General features: G+C 39.1%; 1 protein-coding gene across 6 annotated transcripts; it reads right to left on the bottom strand.

The window, feature by feature from the left end:
- Window positions 1–421: 421 nt before the first annotated feature.
- FAM210A (family with sequence similarity 210 member A) lies at window positions 422–20,032 on the bottom strand. Of its 6 annotated transcripts, XR_013340233.1 has the most exons (6): window positions 19,905–20,032; window positions 7,191–7,298; window positions 5,499–5,971; window positions 3,278–3,389; window positions 1,718–2,247; window positions 422–1,610 (listed from the first exon to the last, which is right to left on the bottom strand). XR_013340233.1 is itself a non-coding variant. In XM_021527808.2 (5 exons), exons 3-5 carry the CDS (start codon window positions 5,945–5,947, stop codon window positions 1,948–1,950), a joined length of 861 nt encoding a protein of 286 aa, XP_021383483.2. In that variant the 5' UTR covers window positions 5,948–5,971; window positions 7,191–7,295; window positions 19,905–20,032; the 3' UTR covers window positions 422–1,947. The 6 variants fall into 6 exon arrangements, 5 of the variants coding, with proteins under 5 accessions (XP_021383483.2, XP_021383482.2, XP_021383484.2 ...); XM_021527808.2 differs by having other exon boundaries at window positions 422–2,247; window positions 7,191–7,295; XM_021527807.2 differs by having other exon boundaries at window positions 422–2,247.
- Window positions 20,033–20,035: the final 3 nt, after the last annotated feature.

The raw sequence follows: 20,035 nt of genomic DNA on the forward strand, positions 1-20,035 counted from the left end.
TCATATAAACACTGGAGTGGTCACAGGCCAGCTGGGCAAGGAGAAGGGCAAGAGGTGGGGCAATGAACAAATTCTTACATGTCTAAGGGCTAAAACTCATTCTAGGGACACCAAGGTGCCCCTGCGCAATCCTTGCCATGTGTAAAGAGATGGATCCTATGAGCTGCACTGAAAGGGTCCCATATGTGGCCCCAGACTGAGTGACCACGCACTGTTCTTGAGGCACACTTTGGGCTTTACAGGGTCCTGCAGGGCATGGATAATACTGCCCCCAAAAGTGGGAAATCTGAACAAATGCCATCAGAAGAATGTGTGCCTGGGTACAGTAAGGAAAAGCACACTAAAATAGAAAAACAAAACAGCATCTATTAACTCTAGTCCTTACAGTAGTACTTAGCAGTATAAGAATTCACAGAAATACTTTTTAAAATAATTTTTTATCAGAAACATGGCACTTTACATCGTCAGGTCACTGAATATACAATGATTATTCCTCACAACATCCCTGTGAGGTAGGCATTAGATTGCAGTTACTATTTTATCTGTGGGCAGAGGCAGAGAAGTATGCAATCAATCCTGCACTATTAAGTTAATGAAGTTCAACTCACTTAAACATGGAGAAGCCCTCAGTGACTTGAATGAGAACGGGACAGTGGGGCAGAGCTGATACTTCATCAGATGTAGTTTTTCACTCCAGCAAAATGCAATACTCAGTTTCTAACTTTGTTGCTCCCCCATATCCCCCTGAAAAAAAGCACTTTTGTAAAACAACTTACACATGGTGAGTTGCTACAAAGTGAGTTCTGTAGTATAAATAGGAAAAACACACTTCAATTCAGCCTACATTTGAATAAAACTGAGAGAAGTTTGCCTGCCCAGCCAAATAGAACGGTTTCAACTTTAGTCCTTTATGACATCTGAGACAACATTTCAGCCTTCAGGTATTAATAAGTGTTTGCCTGACTTAATCTAGGGGAAAAAAGTTTGGTAGACTGCGATCACTGTCTCAGAAATCATGCTTATTTTAGTCAAATTGTTTTACTGAGGGAGGAGGAGGAACTTTGGAGTTTAACTTTCCATGTGTTTAAAAAAAACCCTTAGTATAGCAATTTCTCAAATGAACATCTCTTTCAATTTTTTTTTTTTTGTTTCAAAAATGAAATAGAGCAGGTTTGTAAACTTGAACACAATGAACAAATCCTAGTGTTTAATATACAATTATTGATTTTAATCACTTTGTACTGTAAATCAACTTCAGGAAACAAAGTATACTTGACAGTATGGCAACTGTGATTAACTCATCTTCCTATAGCTTTCAGTTATGAAGAGATGCACTGTTCAAGAAAGATTCATAGTCTCAACCTGTAAACCACAGCAGCCTGGCTGAAGCCAAGGAAGCCATTATAATTCATTCCTGCTGAGTAGCTGATCCATCAGTTCGTTCATGTGCAGTATCAGTGACAATGGTACACTCCATCTTGAGAGATGATCACCATCGAAGAGGCTTGGGTCCACATACTCTAAAAACCTTAACATGCTGCTATTCCCAACAGAGAAATCTTCATTCTTATTTAATGGAGGACTCAGTCTAGTGGAACCATGGCTGTGCACTATGATAGGAAAAGAACAGAGTAGTAGCTCTTGGCAGAAATCGCCTTTGTTTTGAGGAGGAGGGTGTGGGGAAAAAAGAGGGAAGAGTAATTCTTAACATTATTACCAAGGGACATTTTAACTTCTGAGATTCACTTTTCCTTCTGAAAATTGAAACTTTTAGGTCACAACCTCTCCCCCAAGGAGCTTTAACCTTTAAATCCACGTAGCAAATGTAGTCTCCAGACAAAGGGTACAAATATAAAAGAAAAAAAGCTCACAAGTGCACTTTGCATATCCTGCCTCACAAAGGGTTAAAGTGCTAAGTTTGATATATCCAAAAATTAAGCATCTCTCCTACTCCTTTATTTTTTTAAATGAAACTTTATCTTTGGTTTCTTGTATCTTCCCTGTAATTTTATCCTTTGTTTCCTCCATCTTCCCTGTAATTTTATCCTTTGTTTCCTCCATCTTCTCCGTAATTTTATCCTTTGTTTCCTCCATCTTCTCCGTAATTTTATCCTTTGTTTCCTCCATCCTGTCTTGTAGATATTCCTTTACTGGTGGTGGTGTGGACATATAGCCGTGCTTACGTAGGTATTTAACAGTGACAGATGTTCCTCCCAAAGTCACAGTGTATCTGGCAGGAGTTGCAATCTTAAAGAAACCAGAGAATACACCACAGAGATAAAACAGGAAAATAACATCCAGCAAGAGGTATTTTTTTATGTTGAAAATTTATTTTGACCAGTGTCAGATTCTAAAGATATCTTCAATTTATAAGGAAATAAGCCAGTTTACAGTACATCCCCTAGAAATGCATACCTTTTACTTAAAGTATCATTTTGTCAGAGCCAGCAAGGGCATTAGACTTCCCTTAAAAAAACTCATCAACACACAAACCCTCCCTGTGCAGATTGTAGGACAAGCATTTGGCATCTTGATGCAATTCAGAACAGACTGCATGTAAACACTGAGTTTCTTCCAAGACTGCCAGATCTCCCAGCTATAACAACATCTGCATATTTAATAACCATCCTTATTGGTCTCTTTTAGACACAAGAAAAATTGGAAAGAGTCGTACTTTCACATTTTGTTTGGGAAAGTAACCCCTTTGAAAACAGGCAAGAAGGACATCACTTTTAGAAACAAAACAAATTGAGTCGCATGTACAGCAAATACTGTACCTTGTTTTTGGATGGTCTGACATGTTTCAGTTTCCCAAACACAGACTTTGCACATATAAAGCAATAAAAGGAAACCCAAATCTGAATGTAAGTAATTGATTCAAATGGACAATGGAAATACTTGAGAGTGATGGACATCTAAGGGGAAGACAAAAAATCATCTAGGATAAAAATAACTGTCCTTTTATCTGAAATTCAGATGAGGTGTTTAGACTTTACCTCTTTGTCCCTGCTTATCAGGGATACAGAATAACTTGTAATCTCAGAGGGCTGCAATACTTCTGCAGCAAAGAAGTTATTTTAGAAATACAGACAGACTCCTTGAAGGAACACAGAACACATATCAACTTGCATGGGACTATTTTTGCCACAAAATGAATGCTTAAGTATATGTAACTATCAAAGAAAACTAATTAATTCCTTCTGCTGTAAACAAGTAAACCCTGTTTATTTCACCAGGCAAGACTTAGAGCTTATTTACAAACTATAATTATACTTACTTTATACAATGCATATGCAGTTAGTGCATTTCCACTCTGGGAATTTTTCAGGATGTCTACTACACTGTCTGGTAAGCCAATCAACTCTAGGAATGGAACAACATTCACTCCACTATAAAAGAGAAAAACATTGGTAACTTGAATGGGAATTTGAAACCTGAATAGTAATTTAGAGTACTATTTCCTTATTACACAAACTTCATTATTTGAAAACATGTTTTTTTTTTTAATCTAAGCAATATACTTAAAGGATTTATGTTTCTTACCATAGGAAAATTAATGTTCTTTTCAGCATTTCAAAAGGTGACCCATTTATATTATCTCTGTTGGGTGGAATAGTTTCTAACTTACCCGTGTCCCAGTTTATGTTTGAGGTAAGTAAATGTAATGGTGGTAAGACAGCTACTCAGGTTCCAGCTGTGCATATTCAATTTCATGCTCTGTTTTACCTAAAATTACCCTTTTTTCTATTAAAATTTCAGACAATGTTCTCCATTCATTTTTAAATATATCAAACATGGAATGTGGCAAAAGAAAAGGAAGCAACATGTTACATGGACAAGACTTCAGGGGCTTTGTCCTCAGTTGTTCTACTGTGTCAAGATGGTGGAGGGAGATCCTATCACAATTTCTTTCTATTTGAAATCCAGGGAAACACCAAAAGAGAAATGAAAGCTCATATTTATATTATAGAATAAAGCTACAGAAAGTTATAGATGACCTGAATTTCCAACATTTAGAGATTTTTTATTATTAGTACCATTATTCATTTCTATCTAATATTTTAATCATTCTGCTGAGCATGCAATTGCTTTAGCATCAGGAACAGTAACAGGCAGTAATTTCCCAACAGTTACTAGAACCTACAGTCTGAAGGGCTATTCCCAGAGTAGGGAATGCAGACCTAGTAAGAGCTGAAAGATAGTAGTGACTGTGCCACTTCATAAACCATGGCTGTTTAGTCTTGTATGACCAGTCATTCTGAAAGTTATTTTTCTACTTCAAGAGGGCACTGCTCCTATGGCATAACAAACTGAAGCTTTGTTATAATTAGTTTAATTAGTTTCTAGTTGAATATTTCAGTTGTTTTGATCTGTCAAACACCTACTTTGGCAGCAGGCTTTAGAGTTTCAAGAAAAGTAATCTTCATTCAATGTGAAATGTCTGGACAAAAGCATCAACCTGAATTTATTCAAAGCAAAATATTTTTATAGTTCAAGACCTTTATTCCTCTGACATGAGCTAAATTTAGAATGACATTTGGATCTATAGCTCCCAGAAAGGGCAATTATGCCAGCTGGTTAGAGTAACTAAAACAAACACTTGTGCAGTAAGGCATTCTGATGTCAGAGTTCCATCCTTGCCACCACAAACTGTAGTTGTTTCATGCTTTCTATTATTAAATATACAACACCAGCAGTCCAGAGAAAAACATTTGCTTATATTTAGCAAACTATTTCCAGATAAATAAAACTTCTTTCATTTGAACTAGCAAACTAGCAGCTCATAATTGATGTAGTAGTTTTTTCTGATAAATGCCATTTTCCAGAATGGTATCTAGCACATGCTGTAACTAAAAGAAACTAAAATTAGAAAATTCTGTTTATCTCTTTTTTTTTTTTTTTTTTAACCACACAAATATTTAATTTCCAATTAAAAAGTATGGTCTACAGTAGCAATTTTTTCAGTGGACGGCACGAAAGACAAGAAACAGAAACAAAAAAGGAGGGGACACACATTGTGAACAGCTAAGTGAGGCAAATTCATGAAGTGAAAATCCAGTTAGGAGGAATGACTGGGGATGAAGAGGGGAGGAAGTGGTAATCTGAAGTCCAAGGGCAAAAAAAAGAAAAATTCTATTAAGATCTCAACTAGCCATTCACAATCAGGATTCCGTATCACTATCTTTACCTTTTGAGAGATTACTAATAATTTCAATGCTGCTTACATCCATTCATCATTTTGGAGAGATGAGCATTCCTTTAAATGCCAGCAACATACCAGGTACAGCAATAACTGCATGGTAATAGTATGTATATGACACTCTCCTGAATCCTATATACTCTCAATATTAAGCTTATGCTTTAGTCAAAAATGTAGCCATATTTCTCTTTTAAATATAAAGGCACTTTTTAACATGCAGTAATAATTTATATGTCCTTTCGCTAGTAGATCTCAATTCAACCATGGTATTGGGCACTGCAACAAAATACCAACTTACTTCATGGCTGCATAGTAAAAGGATCCAAACCATACAGTGGAAGTCACAAGGTGCACTGGAATCATGACTTTCCCATACTGCTTAAAAGTTTTCTTGAATCTCTGAACAAGACTCATTGATTTATCTTGAAATGGATCAGGTTCTGAAGAATCTGACTCTGCAGGGCTCTGTTTGGGTGCATCAGTGGCCAAAGGCAAAGGATTTCTTTCTTCAGAAACCTTGTGAGAAGTGTCTACTGGATGGGATGAAAAAGCAGTTTTCTTTGAGGCAAAGTGAGCTGCACCTGCATGAAGACATTGTTTAGGAGGGTCCAGTGCCAGAATGACTTTGCATCCCACATTAGACAACACAGACTGTCCTTTCAAGCACTGAAAGACACCAGTGCGAGGGAAGAACCAACACGTCCCATGCGCCAGCTGAGATGCAGAATGTAACAGACTCCGCTGCATTTTGATGAAGTATGGATGAAGTTTCTATAAAGAAGAAACAAGAGTAAACGAACTGCACGGTGTGATTTCTACTTGCTCCAATGCCACTTAAAATTCTCAGATTTTACATGTCTTTCTATTTTACTTTAAAAAGGTTTTCCTTACATTCTTTGCAGAAATGGTTACCTTCCAGAATTAAGAAAATAATTTTCTAATTTCTTCAGCATTCTGAACTAAAATAACCCCTTCACTTACCATACTCTGCTCCTCACTGCTAAGATGATCACTCTACTCCCAAAAATATTTTTAGGAGTTTAGTTAGGAGTTTAGTACTATCTACTGCTTTTATCTACATGATCTGTCACAGCCATTGAAAAGTTACCCCTAAACTTCACTTATAGTAGCATCTGATAACTTGTGTGATACTTTGAGCCTACATAAATGCATTATAAATTCACTGAAGTAAATGCAATTAAAAGTTATTTTTGGTGTCAGTGCATTCTTAGTTTTGGTAAAATTTTTCATGTTTGATACTATTTTCAGTAGAAGTTCATAAAATTAAAAAAAAAAACCCAATAGAAATAATTATTAATAATCAAGCAATAGCCTAAATAATAACAAATGTAATTGTAACAGCCTGCCTGTAACACCTGTCAGGAAGGGGGAAGGTACTGTTGAATGTCATATATTAACATGAGCAAAACTGAATTGCAATTTTCCAAATACTGCAGTGCAAAGAATATTTTAAAACTGTGGAATAACCCAGTTAACTTAAGATTTTGAATACCTACCAGTTACTCCTGAAAGTTTGAAATAACTATTGACAGCTTCCCCACAAAGAAGAAAGAAATTTAGTTTTGCATGCATAGACATCAAGAAATAATTTTACCCCCCAAATTGCATGCTTTGAAATTGCGAAATACTCTTTCCTTTATTCAATGGTTGCAAGTTACAGAACTAACATTCCTTCCCTCCAAAAAAAAAAAAAAAGTGATGCTAATTGATGTAACAAATGCCACTTAAGTTAGTTACTTTACAAATTTTGTACATTAGTAATGCTTTTCCATTTTTAATTGCCACAACAATTCTTCATCCAAATTAGAAATAATTCAAATTTAATTGAAACATTGTATCTGCTTTCCCTTCACCTTAGATATATGCCAGGTGCATTAGCAGTGAATTTTTCTAGGCTACAGAAAATGATCAATACTTCCTAACAGAGAAAGAAGTAAAAAAAAAAAAAAAAAAGTGAAACCATACATACCCTTTATTGCTTTCTAGATATGGTAAGGTGTGTATCTTCAAAAAGCTGCAACTCTTCCACTGGCTCCCCACCTTTCAAATAGATGTCTTGAACACATTGAGGCCCCTGCTAAAGTGAAAAAAGGGAATATTTAGAGCAATAGCAACAAGAGCAAATTTATCCTATAAAGATTTATTTCTGTTCAGCCTGAAACCTTGCAACTGAAGAATTTATTGGTGTAAATTCCCTTTTGAACACTGACATGCTAATGGGAGATTTTGTCTGTGTAATTTTAGAATTTCCTCAACTTTGAATTACTGTGTTCTTCCAAGAGAGGAAAGTTTCATAATCCACATGGATCTGTTGGAACAGTCCTGCCTGTATGTTTGCTAGGTAGTTTTATGCTACTGTTGTACTTGAATTAATGGCCATTACTAAAATGACAATGTTTGATGTGGGGAGAAGAGGAATTCCCAGGTTTCAAACTCTCTGGGAACCTCTGCATTGCTTGTGACACACAGACACACACTTTTGCTGAACTCCTACTAACAGGAGGTACTGCATCAATGGGGAAAAGGAACTTGTGTCTCCATATAAGGAAGCAGTTACTCTGTCCTGTTGAATTTTGAACTCAATGGGAATGAAGAAGTGCTGCTGCTGCTCATGGAGCAGTAAATCAGCTTCAGGTACTGGCCCTTCATGACTCAGTTTTCTGTTAAGACTTCACTGGAAGCAGCAAGTGCTTGTGGTATCTCTAGTTTTACAAGAAGCAGAGATTCTTGCTTACTTCTGAAATCCAAATGCAATTGCTTCTCAAAACAAGAAGTAGTGAGAACACTCAGCAAAACTCAAGTGTTCAGATGGCACTCTATCATATGCCAACTACTTAACTGATTTATAGAAATTGTAACAACAAACTTGGAACATGACAACTGCATTCCTTGCCTACTGCCACTTAAAAGTGCTTTCCTGAGGGATAACATTCTCTACGGAGAACTGTTTTCCCCTCTCACTAATCCTACACATCACTAAGCATCTGCCCTAAGTAGATTTTCTCAATATCCAACAAGCAGACTCAGCAAAAGGCATCCACCTATGGGAATATGGAGTCTCTTGAGTCAGACTTCTACTGTTCACCAGTACCCTACTGAAAAATACCTGGTTCAAACAAGCTTTGCAAATTGCCACCATACAGCATGGGGGAAACCATAATTTTCAGTCATCTATGTTATTAACAGGACACTGCATTCCAGCAGCCTTGGGAAGAGATCATTATTCAGCACAAGACTGAGAAGCTGAACAAGCATTTCTGATTTTTTCCATTCCTTATAGTGTATTTACAGTAGCACTTCTCAGAGCACTGTTTCTAGATTTTGCATTCCAGCACAGTCCAAACACCTCTGACCCAGCACAGTGGCTGCAGAACTCTGGGGGAGGAAATGGTTCCATTCTTCCAATGCTCATCTGGCAGCACGACACTGCTGTGATTAGTAAATGAGTTTCAAAGTCTTTGCTTACCGAATTACATGCACCATGTAAAACTTAAAAATAGAATGTTACCTAAGGCTTTATAGAAGAGAAGGTTCAGGTGCTATTACAAGACTTTCCATGCCACCTTTTATTCCTATATTCTCAGATGGACTTGAAAAGTCATTAATTAAAGGCTTTTTTCTCCATCATGCATGACCTGGCAGGTCAAAAGGAATGTCATCTAAACATCTACAGCAGACCCTGAAAAGGTTTTTGAACCTTGTAAGCAGATAGTATGGTTCTAACTGATGCTCTACATAATTGCTTGCTGTTTGTTTCTCCATTTTAAAATGTGGAGAAGCACAATAACTTGATAGATAAGGCTAAGATATGACAGCACTTATGTTTGAGAGGATAAAAGAAAACATGTTTTTTGAAACAAGGTTAAAATTTTCCTAATGACCTTACTGTATTTCACAAGTAAGTGCTTTGTATATTTAAATGAACAAAGGAGAGACTTTTTGAAGCGTTGATACATTGAGTATTACACTGCTATTCAGAAGCACTGGCATGAGGGAGCTATTATAAAGGTTACAGCAAGATGTAGGAAAGGCACAAGAATCAAGTAACAGATTAATACAGCATACACTTTGTAAATTCATTTTAAATAAATATTTTTAAAGGGGTGCTGAATTGTTATACTTTAATTACTTCGCTCAACAGTGCAAACAAATCTTTATCAGGACATATAAAGTGCACAACAGTTATGGTTGGAGATCCAAATAAATATGAAACTATCTGTTTCATCCCTCTAAAACGTGACATGAATACAGAGAAACTTGTCCTTTGAGACAATTAGTAAGAGCAAGTTCCTAAAATCCTGTGCACTCCACAGGCAGCAGGAACACAAACTTCTTCTCTAAGCATAATACTTCTCAAAGAAATTACTCGAGCTATACAATTGCCCTAGTAACTTTAGATTCTAAGGAAGTTGGGACAGTAACCTGAATGTTACCCACAATTGCACCTAATGACTTTTGAAAAGCTTCGTTTTAGCATGTTTAACATTTTTCCTGCTGTTGCACCATACTGCAAAGGCACAGAAAAGGACAAGAAGGTACAAGCTCCACATACCAAGGTGGGAAAACACTTGTCTGTGGGGTGGGGGCAGGGGGAAAGGTGTTGTAAAGCATCTTAAGATTACTTGATTAGTTTTCTCTTAAAAATGCCACAAAGAAAAAGAAATCTGCCTGAGGACAAATATAACTCAAGTTCTCTGCTCCAAGAATTCCATGTAGTCAGTTACTGAATATATATTAGCTACAGAAATAATGAAATGCTATACAAACTTGTGATATGGTCTCCTCTTCAGCACTGTCACATCCCAGCTAACTCTTTAGTAGCATCTCCAGCAGCTGAGCTGTAGAGATATTGGTTGTTCAACACAAACTCCTGGTTGGGATTCTTGGATACTCATTTAATTCCTGAAAGCACCCCTGTCCTATGGTGAGCTATTAACAAGACCTCTGACATAAAGGGAGTGCTCTAGGGGCCTCTTATGGAAAAGTATAGATCAGCTTCTCATTGCAGTACTGGAGGTTTTGTTTAGGAAACTTCTGTACTTGTGTTATAATTCAATTAATAAATCTGATATATGCAAGAGCATCCTGGCTCTTGCATTTACTCTGCTTTCCAGTGATAATTAGGAAGTAGATATGAAATTTGCTTTTTGTTCCTGAGGACAACAAAAGTTCAGGAATTTTAAATGCCACAGAGCTGGTTTATATGACTGTCTCAAAGTCATTTGCTTTGGATGTGTGCTAACATTCTATGCCAAAAAACTCCAGGGGATTTTTGGAAAACACAGAAGTAACAAGCCTGGCTAATATAGGTATGGCAAAGGCTGCTGTGGATATTTACTGTAGGAAAGAGAAAATATGCCAGAGATACTGTCAGATGAAACTTTCATCAGGATAATTTGCATAAAAATGGTTACACTGTTACAATTAATGTTTTTTGAGTTACCAGAAAAAATAAAATACAAGAAGGGGAGGTGCATAAAAGATGGCAAGAACTTTAGTGTTAAGAGAATGGCAAAAACTTAGCATTAAGTTTTTTTGTAAAAGAGGTCAGAAAGCATCTGAGGGAATTGAGGGTATAGTATATGTGGAGAACACTTGATTATTTTCTCAGTTCTACTAGAAACACTCTGGACACAATATGTAAATATGGATGACTTTAAAGCATTTTCACTTGTTCCGTTACTGTTTAAAAAAAGAACATTAATTATACCACAGGAGAGTTCCCAATGAAAATCCATGAGCTTTTTCCACTCCCAAGGCACCTTTCTCTGGAAACAGAGAATCAATTTACATTCTTGTCATATTTAGTGTAAAATCTAGCAAACTTTGAGAATTGTGTATGGCAGACAGAGTAGAATTTTGAAAGAAAACAAACCAAGTTTTCAGAAATCCTTTTCAACTCATCTTTCAGACTGCATAAAAAGCAAATACAGAGATCTTATCCAAGCAGCTCAGTTTAATAAACAACACGACCATATTGCTTACATTTTTACTAAATATAATAAAAAACCCCAAAGCTTGTTTTCAGATTTAAATTGTTCTTTTGAAAAATTCATTGACAGTGTATTAAAAATACCCAAAACTGATTTTGCAAAGTTTATAGACCAAAATAAGAAAATAAGAAAACCACAACTGAACTGAAAACACGTATGGGTGCCCTAAAAATCTGGGAACATATTTTAAAATCATTGTAAGACTAGTGCAATACATGCAAAGCATTGTTTTTCTTAAATTCAATGTAAAATAAAACTATAAACCTCTTGGTAACTGCAAAGGGTTAGCATAGCTAGGAGTCACTAACCACGGATGGGAAAGTGGAAATGCACAGGGACTTTTTATGTTTCGTATTAATACCTTGAGTGCATGAATGAACATTTAGAATTTCTATTTTGATCTTTACTACTTTTGCAGTGTCACTCAAACTACCTGTTATTCATTCTAAACTAAGAAACTTACTTATAATTTGAAGTTTGGGCATCATTAGCTGTGTAGTTGTGTTATTCAGGACTGTCTAAAAATATAACACCACATTTTAGGTTAAAGGGAGTAATGCAAAATATATCAGTGGAATTTATTTAAAACTTGGTAAAATCATGTTTAAACAAATAAAAGACTAAAACCCTTGCAGGCAGATGACCCTAAAGCATTAGCCCCACCCTACCTCTATACTATTTTCATTAGTAAATAGTATGCTATAATTTTTTAAAATTGTTCATATTATTACAACTCAATACTGCTAAGTGGATATAAGCCAACAACTTTGTTACTCTTATTTTACCTAAACTACTCTTCGTGCTGAAACAACCTGAACAAAATCAAAAAGTAAAACAAACTTCTTAACAGTCCTTACACACTGAGTAATCTTCACTGCTACAATCTTCTGATACTCAAATATTAAAAATGATAAGAAGAAGTAGCTTTAGGAAGAATAAAAGATATTGCAGATATGTGTAAAGTCTGCACACTGGATTCAGAAGACAAATAAAGCAGGAGAACGTAATGCAATGCCTGTGTGTTGAATTATATATCTGGAATGCTAAACAGGAGCCTTAACAGCACAGTAAGTACGTCCATGGTAACTCCATTCTCCTCTGTGATGGAAAGTACTGGATCTTAACATTGCATGTAGCTGACCATTATATGAAAATGTGAATGCTCTCTCAAATGCTTCTAAAAGAAAGGCTCACAATCAGCTGTAGTGCTTTCTGCTCTTCAGAACTGTTTTTAATAATTGGTGCTATTCTATCTGTTAGCACTGGTTCCTTCCTTCACAAGCTTCGTTCTGCCCTCTACTGAATTTTTAAGTAAGTACAACTCACACATCTAACACAAAAGGTTTCTGCTGTCTATGATTCTGTCCAACAAGTGTTGCCAGATCATCCTCTGTACCAGGTTCCAGAGCCTCTCAGATTATAGGCATATGTCAATGAAAAACCTGGCTTTTAAAGTGCTATCTGGTTTGATTTTTTTTGTCCATTTGTCGTTCTACAGATATGTCTGCAATAAGCAAGGTAGAGAAGTTATGTCTATAGATTTCAACTAAGCTTAAAAATAGCATATTATGTATATATATGCTAAAAAGAGGTCAAAAAAAGCCTTACATTAGTCAAAAGCAGGGCCCGTATTCATCTGCTTCTTCACACTATCTTCCACTTTAGGATAATGATTAAAATAAGATCTGATTCTCTTTCTATTCCACTTAGGTAATAACTTTCAGAATCCTAACAGCTTCTTCTGTCCTTGTGTCTCCCAAGGTGTCATTAGTTCATTCCTCCTGAAACAACTGTTGTCTCTCAGAGGGTTTTCAGCCACAGGGCCTTTGAGGTGCAGGTGTGGGGGCTGCAGGGGAATTTGTGTAGTGGTCTGGTTTAAAAAGCAGTGGAAAGCTTCTATTGGATAACTAAGAGGGGCTGGAAGGGGACTTCACATAAGCAAGCCTCAGATCTGCATATGACTCTGAACTCCTTTAGACACAAAACCAACCCACAACTGAACTGACGAAGGGTTAGATGCTAAAACACGAACAAACAAATACAGAGATCAGTTTTCTACACTTCATCAAAACATTGTGTGAGAATCTCTTAGGATCTTCCTTCTCAATAGTACATTGTATTTTATTTGACAAATTCCTCACCTCTTTCAACTCACTGAGCACTTAAAAAAGTGCTTTTTTAGCACTTTTACACATGCTGAAATGCATTGCAAATATGGTTATTAGTTCTATGTTCAGAGCTTAGTTATTTCATTTATGATGAAACTCAGAGCTGCAGTGCACATCTCTTTTCACTAACAGAGTCATCAATGAGAGTCAAAAGGCTACTGCCAAAAACTGAACTCTTGCTCAAGACTTCCTGGTACTTGCAACTTGGATTCTAGTAGCCAAGCTCATTTTTTAATTCATAGTTTTTCTGGTCACTCAGAACTTCATCGATATAGACAATGCAGATTATAATAATTAATTTTTAAAGTCTCTGGAATTGTAATAAAATATTTATTCATGAAAAATGTAATGAAACAATTAGAGACATAGTGCAGATACAGTGACTTTTACTAAAACAGATGGTGCTGGACACAAATAGAGTTCAGCCTTTTTGCCCAGATCTGTTGGGTTGTGAGAGGTTCTGGTGGAGGGTGGGCTATAGGGGTGGTTTCTTTGAGAAGCTGCCGAAAGCTTCTTCCATGTTTGAGAGAACCAATGCCAGCCAGCTCCCAGAGAGACTCACCACTGGCCAAGGCCGAGATCATCAGCGATGGTGGTAGGGCCATGGGATAACATGGCTAAGAAGGAAGAAAAATTGTTGCAGAGATATAATTGAGGCCAGGGAGGAGCAGAGTGAGAACACGTGAGAGCAACAGCCCTGCAGACACCAAGGTCAGTGAAGGAGGGGTGGGAGGTGCTCCAGGCACAGGAGCTGAGGCAAGCCAGCAGCCTGTAATGCAGACCATGGTGAGGGAGCTGTGTCCCTGCAGCACATGGAGGTCCAGAAAGGAACAGAGATCTATCTGCAGCCTGTGGAAGATCCCATGCCAGAGCAGGTGAAGGCTGTGACCCTGTAGGAAAGCCACACTGGAGAAGGTCCTGTAAGGACCTGGGGCAAGAGGAATCCATGCCAGAGCAGGTTTGCTGGGAGGACTTGTGATTTCATGGGGGTCCATGCTGGAACAGGCTACTCCTTGGAGGACTGCACACAGTGGAAAATGACCCACGCTGGAGCAGTTCTTTATGAACTGCAGCTCATGGGAAGGATTCATGTTGGAGTGGTTGAGGAAGACTGTCTGCCACTGGAGGGATCCCCGCTGCAGCAGGGGAAGGAGTCCTCCCCCTGTACAGGAAGCAGTGGCAGAGAAAACGTGTCATGAACTGATTGCAACCCCCATTCCCTGTCATCCTGTGCCACTGAGAGGAAGAGCAGAGAGAGAACTGGGAGTACAGTTAAGCACAGTAAGGAAGGAGGAGTGCCAGGAAGAAATTTTTAGGGTTTGTTTTACCTCTCATTTCCATACTGTGATTTGATTGGTAATAAATTCAATTAATTTCCCCACATTGACTCTGTTTTGCCTATGACAGCAAGAAGTGACTGATCTCTCCCTGCCCTTACCTCAACTCAAGAGCCTTTAATTGTATTTTCTTTTCCCTGCCCTACTGAGGAGGGAAGGGGTAGAGCAGCTTTGGTGGGCACCTGACATCCAGCCAGAGTCAAACAACCATACCAAACCAAAAAATACAACCTTAGATATTCAAATACTTTATCTTGACTAATTATAAAAGGCATTTATTAGGAATATGCTTAAACTTTGATCTTAGAATCAACTTTGTACAGCCTTCTGCCTCACCTTCCATAGTGACTATCAAACCTATTTCCTTTCTAGCCTTGATAAATGCCATTTTACCACCTTGGTTCTTTACAGGTCTTGCCTCATTGTTGTGTTTCTTCTCTCTATAACCCAACAGCAAGAATAGTACTATCTGTAATAATACATTAAGTGCAAATTACATTATGCAATAATTTTATAAAATACTTAAAACAACAACCTCAAAGTGCCAAGTCTTTTACTCATTAAATTCACCCCAAATACTTCTACAGATGTCCAAAAAACATTCTCAAGGAAGAACTCTGAAGCCTTACAATTAGAAACAAAGTAGGAATAAAAGTAAACTAGTGTGAAACTGGAAAAAAACCATCCCAGCTTCCATAAAAACAGAATTCACAGTGGAAGCATTGGGTTCAAGATTTTTTCTTTTATTCTCTCACCACATTTATTTCACACTTTCAAACACTGAAAAGCTGTCATTTTTCCCAGCAAAAAATACAGAACATTCATCTTTCAGCAGAATTACTGTTGGCAGACATTCATTTCCAGTATAAATCTTTTCTAAATATTCAAAGTAAGTGCTGAATTCTCTGTTGTGAATTCAGATTTCTCCATATGGGGAAATATGTGCAGTATCAATCAGAATATCTTGAAAAATTATGTGTGAAGAGGCTGATCATAACATTTACAGAACACACATACACTCAAAACCAGTCTTCATCTAATTTTCAGTAAATGCTATTCCCAACATCTCTACAAAGGAATGTGAACAGTTCTTACAGGAGAAGTATTATTTTTATTAAGATCTTGATACCTGAGTGGCTAAACCTTCTTGCCCATTATTCAGTTTATGGCCTTACACAGCATTTCTTACACAGAAGACATGCAAACAACAAAATCACACCATCTACAAGTGTCTGAAACGACACTAGATTCAGAGAGCTGTGTCTTTGTACCAGGAGCTCTGATGAGACCTCAGTATTAGAACCCTAATAACGCTCCTATTCACAGTCTGAAGCAGCAGCATTACAACACTGCTGTATTCAGATAGCAATCCTGTGAATGCCACACTGCAACCTTTGCAAGCACACTGCTTTCTGCCAGATGTCATCAACATGGCCCAAGGCTTGTGGTTCAGCACAGAAACATCCCTCATCAGAAAGTACTATCCTATGGCCTGAGACAGCAGGAAGCAAAGGATGCCATCTAATTTTAGCATCAGCAAAGCCAGTTTTTAAATCTACAAAATATTAAGAGTGAATAGTTAACTGCCTGGTACACGCTGGGGGCTAAGCACTACCACTGCAGTTAAAGGTAAGTGCTGTCACATTTTATTAAAATCTTTCACCAGCCACTCTTGGAAGAGCCTCACTGAATTCTTCTGAAGCCACTCATGCATTTCTATTTCCCACCAACAAAACCCATCCATTGGAAAAAAAGCTACTGATTTGTTTTCTAATTGGTTTGTGAGCACCTGACTGTATTAACAACCATTCCCTTCCCCCATCTCCCTCCACAAGGACAAAAAACTCAGCAAGTCCTAAAGAACTGCAGGGGACCATCTGCTGCAACGTTCTACAAAGCCACAATCACAGCCACACAACTTTTTTGGTTTACACAAGAACTGTTACACAGGGTCAAGGCCAATTCTTGGGACAAGATAAAACAGTAGATGCAGGGAATTAAAATTTATAGCCCATCTAAGTGTCCCTTTCATTTCCTGATGTGCACAAACAGAGTTCTTTTACCATTCAGATGAATTTGTTTAGAAGGGGCAGGGTCATGTTTGGAAACATAACAAAAAATGTGGCTCATTGAAAAAACTGAGTGATGGAAAGCACTGGGCTACAAAGGATTGGAGATTTTTAGAGAAAGCACAAAGTTCCAAAGAGAATAAATTCTACTGTATGATGCCAATAAGCAGATGTGGCTTCAGTCCTTACCAGACAAAAAGTACTAAGTAGATACACCACTGGCTTGTCAGCACCTGCTTAAATCACAATTTTCTGGACAAAATTTAACATGGAAAAGGTTTGTTGGACTTAACACACCTGTATTGGTACCTTCAAGAGTTAACTAAATTTAGGGAAGTAGAATCGCAGTAGATCATAAGGATTTTTCAACTGAATAATAATGCTTTACTCTCACTGGTATTTTATTATAGTGACAGGGCCACGAAGAATGGTGCGTGTTTTTTAGAGGTGTCATGATTCAAGACTCAAAAATTAAGAAAAAGTTATGTGACTTGAACAGTGCTCTTTTTTGTTGTTGTTAGTGCAACACTGCATAACCCATTCATCTCAAGTCAAAAAATCGACTAGGGCCACATAATAGTCATTAAGAATCTCTGACCTCGAGTTTGATCCTTGATCTAAAGTGATGGAACTAGGTAGTTACCTATCAGAATATCAAAGTAAAATCTTTATGATCTATTCTGATGACACTTGGCTGTCCAGGAAGATTTCCATCAGGTCTTTGGGCCTAAGTCTCAATCATTGATTTTATTCCATTCCTAATACTGAAATATTGATGATGATGAATTTGCTTCAGCATCTAATTTTGAAAATAAGTTCATCTTCAACTATCTTATTTAACACCAAAAAGAACTATGTTGGATTGTCTTTCCATCCTGCAGGATTAAACTGATTACAAGTAATTTACTGAGATTCTATTAGCAGTTTTACATTTCTGAAAATCAGTGTTCTTCCTGCTCTTGTTGTTGAATTTCTCATGCCCTTGTCTTCAGGACTAGAAAAAGCTCCCTACAGACCCAGAAATGTGCCAAGATGCAAACTGATATTAGGTGACATCAAGAGCTCCCTGTCTTGAGAAAACAGACTTCAGTTTCTAAGTGATACCTATGAGCATACACACGAGCTGAGCTGGTTTATCTGCAGAAAAGACCACCTACATCAGGAGAACTACACAGAATCTTTTAAAAACCAGATCAAAACTTTTCTTACAGCTGCTATAGCCTGTGAAGCAGACCTGCAGACAGTCACACCACACAAGTCTTTAACTTCTTACATTCTTTACATACTCCTTTAAAACTCTGAATTTATCTACTCAGTTTTTGCCATGTGGAAGCCACCTGATATCCACCTACCCATATCATCAAATTATTTTTTTTTTCATTTCCCTGATGGAAGTGCCTCTTAGGCAGTGAGTGCAATTTAGTAACGCTGCCACAAGGGTCAGTGATACCCTTTTTACTTCAAACAGCCATTAAACAGAAAAGGAGATAAACACCTGCTGTCAGCCCCCCAGGAGATGAACAGTGGCGACATACTATCCCCTGTGCATGCAATTCCCACACTGAAGCAGCTGTACGGCATATAAGCACAGGCAGCAAAACACATTCCAAACGAGGAACCTGCGCCCTATCTCTTCCCAAAGCAGCAAAACTTTGGCAAACCATTTTATGTTTATACTTGTTACAGCAATGACACCTTGGGGTAAACTGAAGAACACTCTCAGTTTAAGAACTGGCTTTGGTAAGGAATTCTAGGACACTTCACGTACTACTGTCCAAAGTAATGCTTTCTCTCTCAGGACAGTTGGTAGACGGGCTTTTGGAAACAGACATTAGGGAGGCTGAAGTAGTTTGTAATAGCTGACATAGATCCATGTTTCACTTAACAGCCTTAATTTTTGTTAAAATTCTGATGACTTCCCTGTCTGAGTCCCTGGATATACTTAATTAACAGGAGCAGATTACTAATGAGAAATGTAATATGAGACAATAAAACGCTTATACAGCCACTTCAAGCTTTCTGAAAAGACAAGACAGGTCTAAGAAGAGAACTCCCTTAAGGGGCATAAGCCACCTGCGGTCCTTTAGTTGTAACACAGAACCATGGAATACGCTGACTTGGAAAGGATCCATCAGGATCATCGAGTGCAACTCCTGGCCCTGCACAGGGCATCCCAAGAATCACACGCTGTGATTGAGACTATGGCCAAACGCTTGAGTTCTGCCAGGCTGGTGCTGTGGCCACTTCCCTGGGGAGCCTGCTCCAGTGCCCAACCATCCTCTGGGTGAAGAGCCTTAGCCCAATACCCAGCCTAAACTTCCTCTGACACGGCTTCGTGCCGTTCCCTTAGGTCCTGGCACTGGGCACCGGGGAGCTGGGATCGGCGCTGCCCTTCGTGAAGAAGTCACAGCCTGAGCTCCCATCTCCAAACCCCTTCCACGCAGATGCTGCAGCACGGAACAGCCAGGCCCATCCATGAAATAAATCTCCCACCCGTTTCTTGTGTCGCGGCCGGCATCCTTCAAGGCCGGACCCGTCCAAGGGAAGGCAGGCGGAGGCAGGCGCCGGGAGCCCAATCCCCGTCCCGGTCCCGCCGCTCCCGCCCCCGCCGCGCGGGTACCTCGTGCCGGGCCCGCGCCGCTCCCCGGGGGCCCCGCGCGCCTCGGGCCCGCGCCGGCCTCACCAACGGCCGCTCCCCGCCCTGCCCGCGCAACGTGCGGCGCCGCCCGTCCCCACCATCACCTTCAGGCCCGGCGGCGCCCGCCCACCGCGCAGGCGCGAGCACCGGCCCCCGCTCGCACGGCCCCCTGGGACTCGTAGTCCCTCTGCCCCGGCTCGCACTCCGCCGCCTGTCACAGAACCAAGGTTGGCGGCGACCTTTAAGTCCGCCCTGCCCAATCGTCAGCCCGCCACTGCCACTGTGACCCCCTAACCCAAATCACTCGGCGCCAGGACCAGGCGTCTCAATCACCTCAGGGAGGGTGACTCCACCGCCTCCCTGGGCAACCTATTCCAACGCCTGAGCATCCTCACAGCGAAAAAGTTGTTCTAGTGTCGAAATCTCCCCTCTCTCAGAGCAGGCACGGTAGAAGAAACTGGTTCCAGCTCACTACAACCTCCTGCCAGGCAGTTGTAGGGAGCGATGAGGTCCCCCCCGAGCCTCCTCTTCTCCAGGCTGAACACCCCCAGCTCCCCGGCCGCTCTCACAGGACGCCGCCGCCTTTTCCCCGCTCGCTTTGCCCGCGGT

This window comes from Lonchura striata, chromosome 1 (genome assembly GCF_046129695.1).
Source record: "Lonchura striata isolate bLonStr1 chromosome 1, bLonStr1.mat, whole genome shotgun sequence".
NCBI classification, from domain to species: domain Eukaryota; kingdom Metazoa; phylum Chordata; class Aves; order Passeriformes; family Estrildidae; genus Lonchura; species Lonchura striata.

Excerpts from the sequence above, each read along its gene's own strand:
- FAM210A (XM_021527808.2), bottom strand. The coding sequence starts at position 5,947 with ATGCAGCGGAGTCTGTTACATTCTGCATCTCAGCTGGCGCATGGGACG. Across the intron at positions 3,390-5,498 it reads TTTTACTATGCAGCCATGAA|TGGAGTGAATGTTGTTCCAT; the intron begins GTAAGTTGGTAT and ends TCTCTTTTATAG. Across the intron at positions 2,248-3,277 it reads CTGCATATGCATTGTATAAA|ATTGCAACTCCTGCCAGATA; the intron begins GTAAGTATAATT and ends GGTTTCTTTAAG.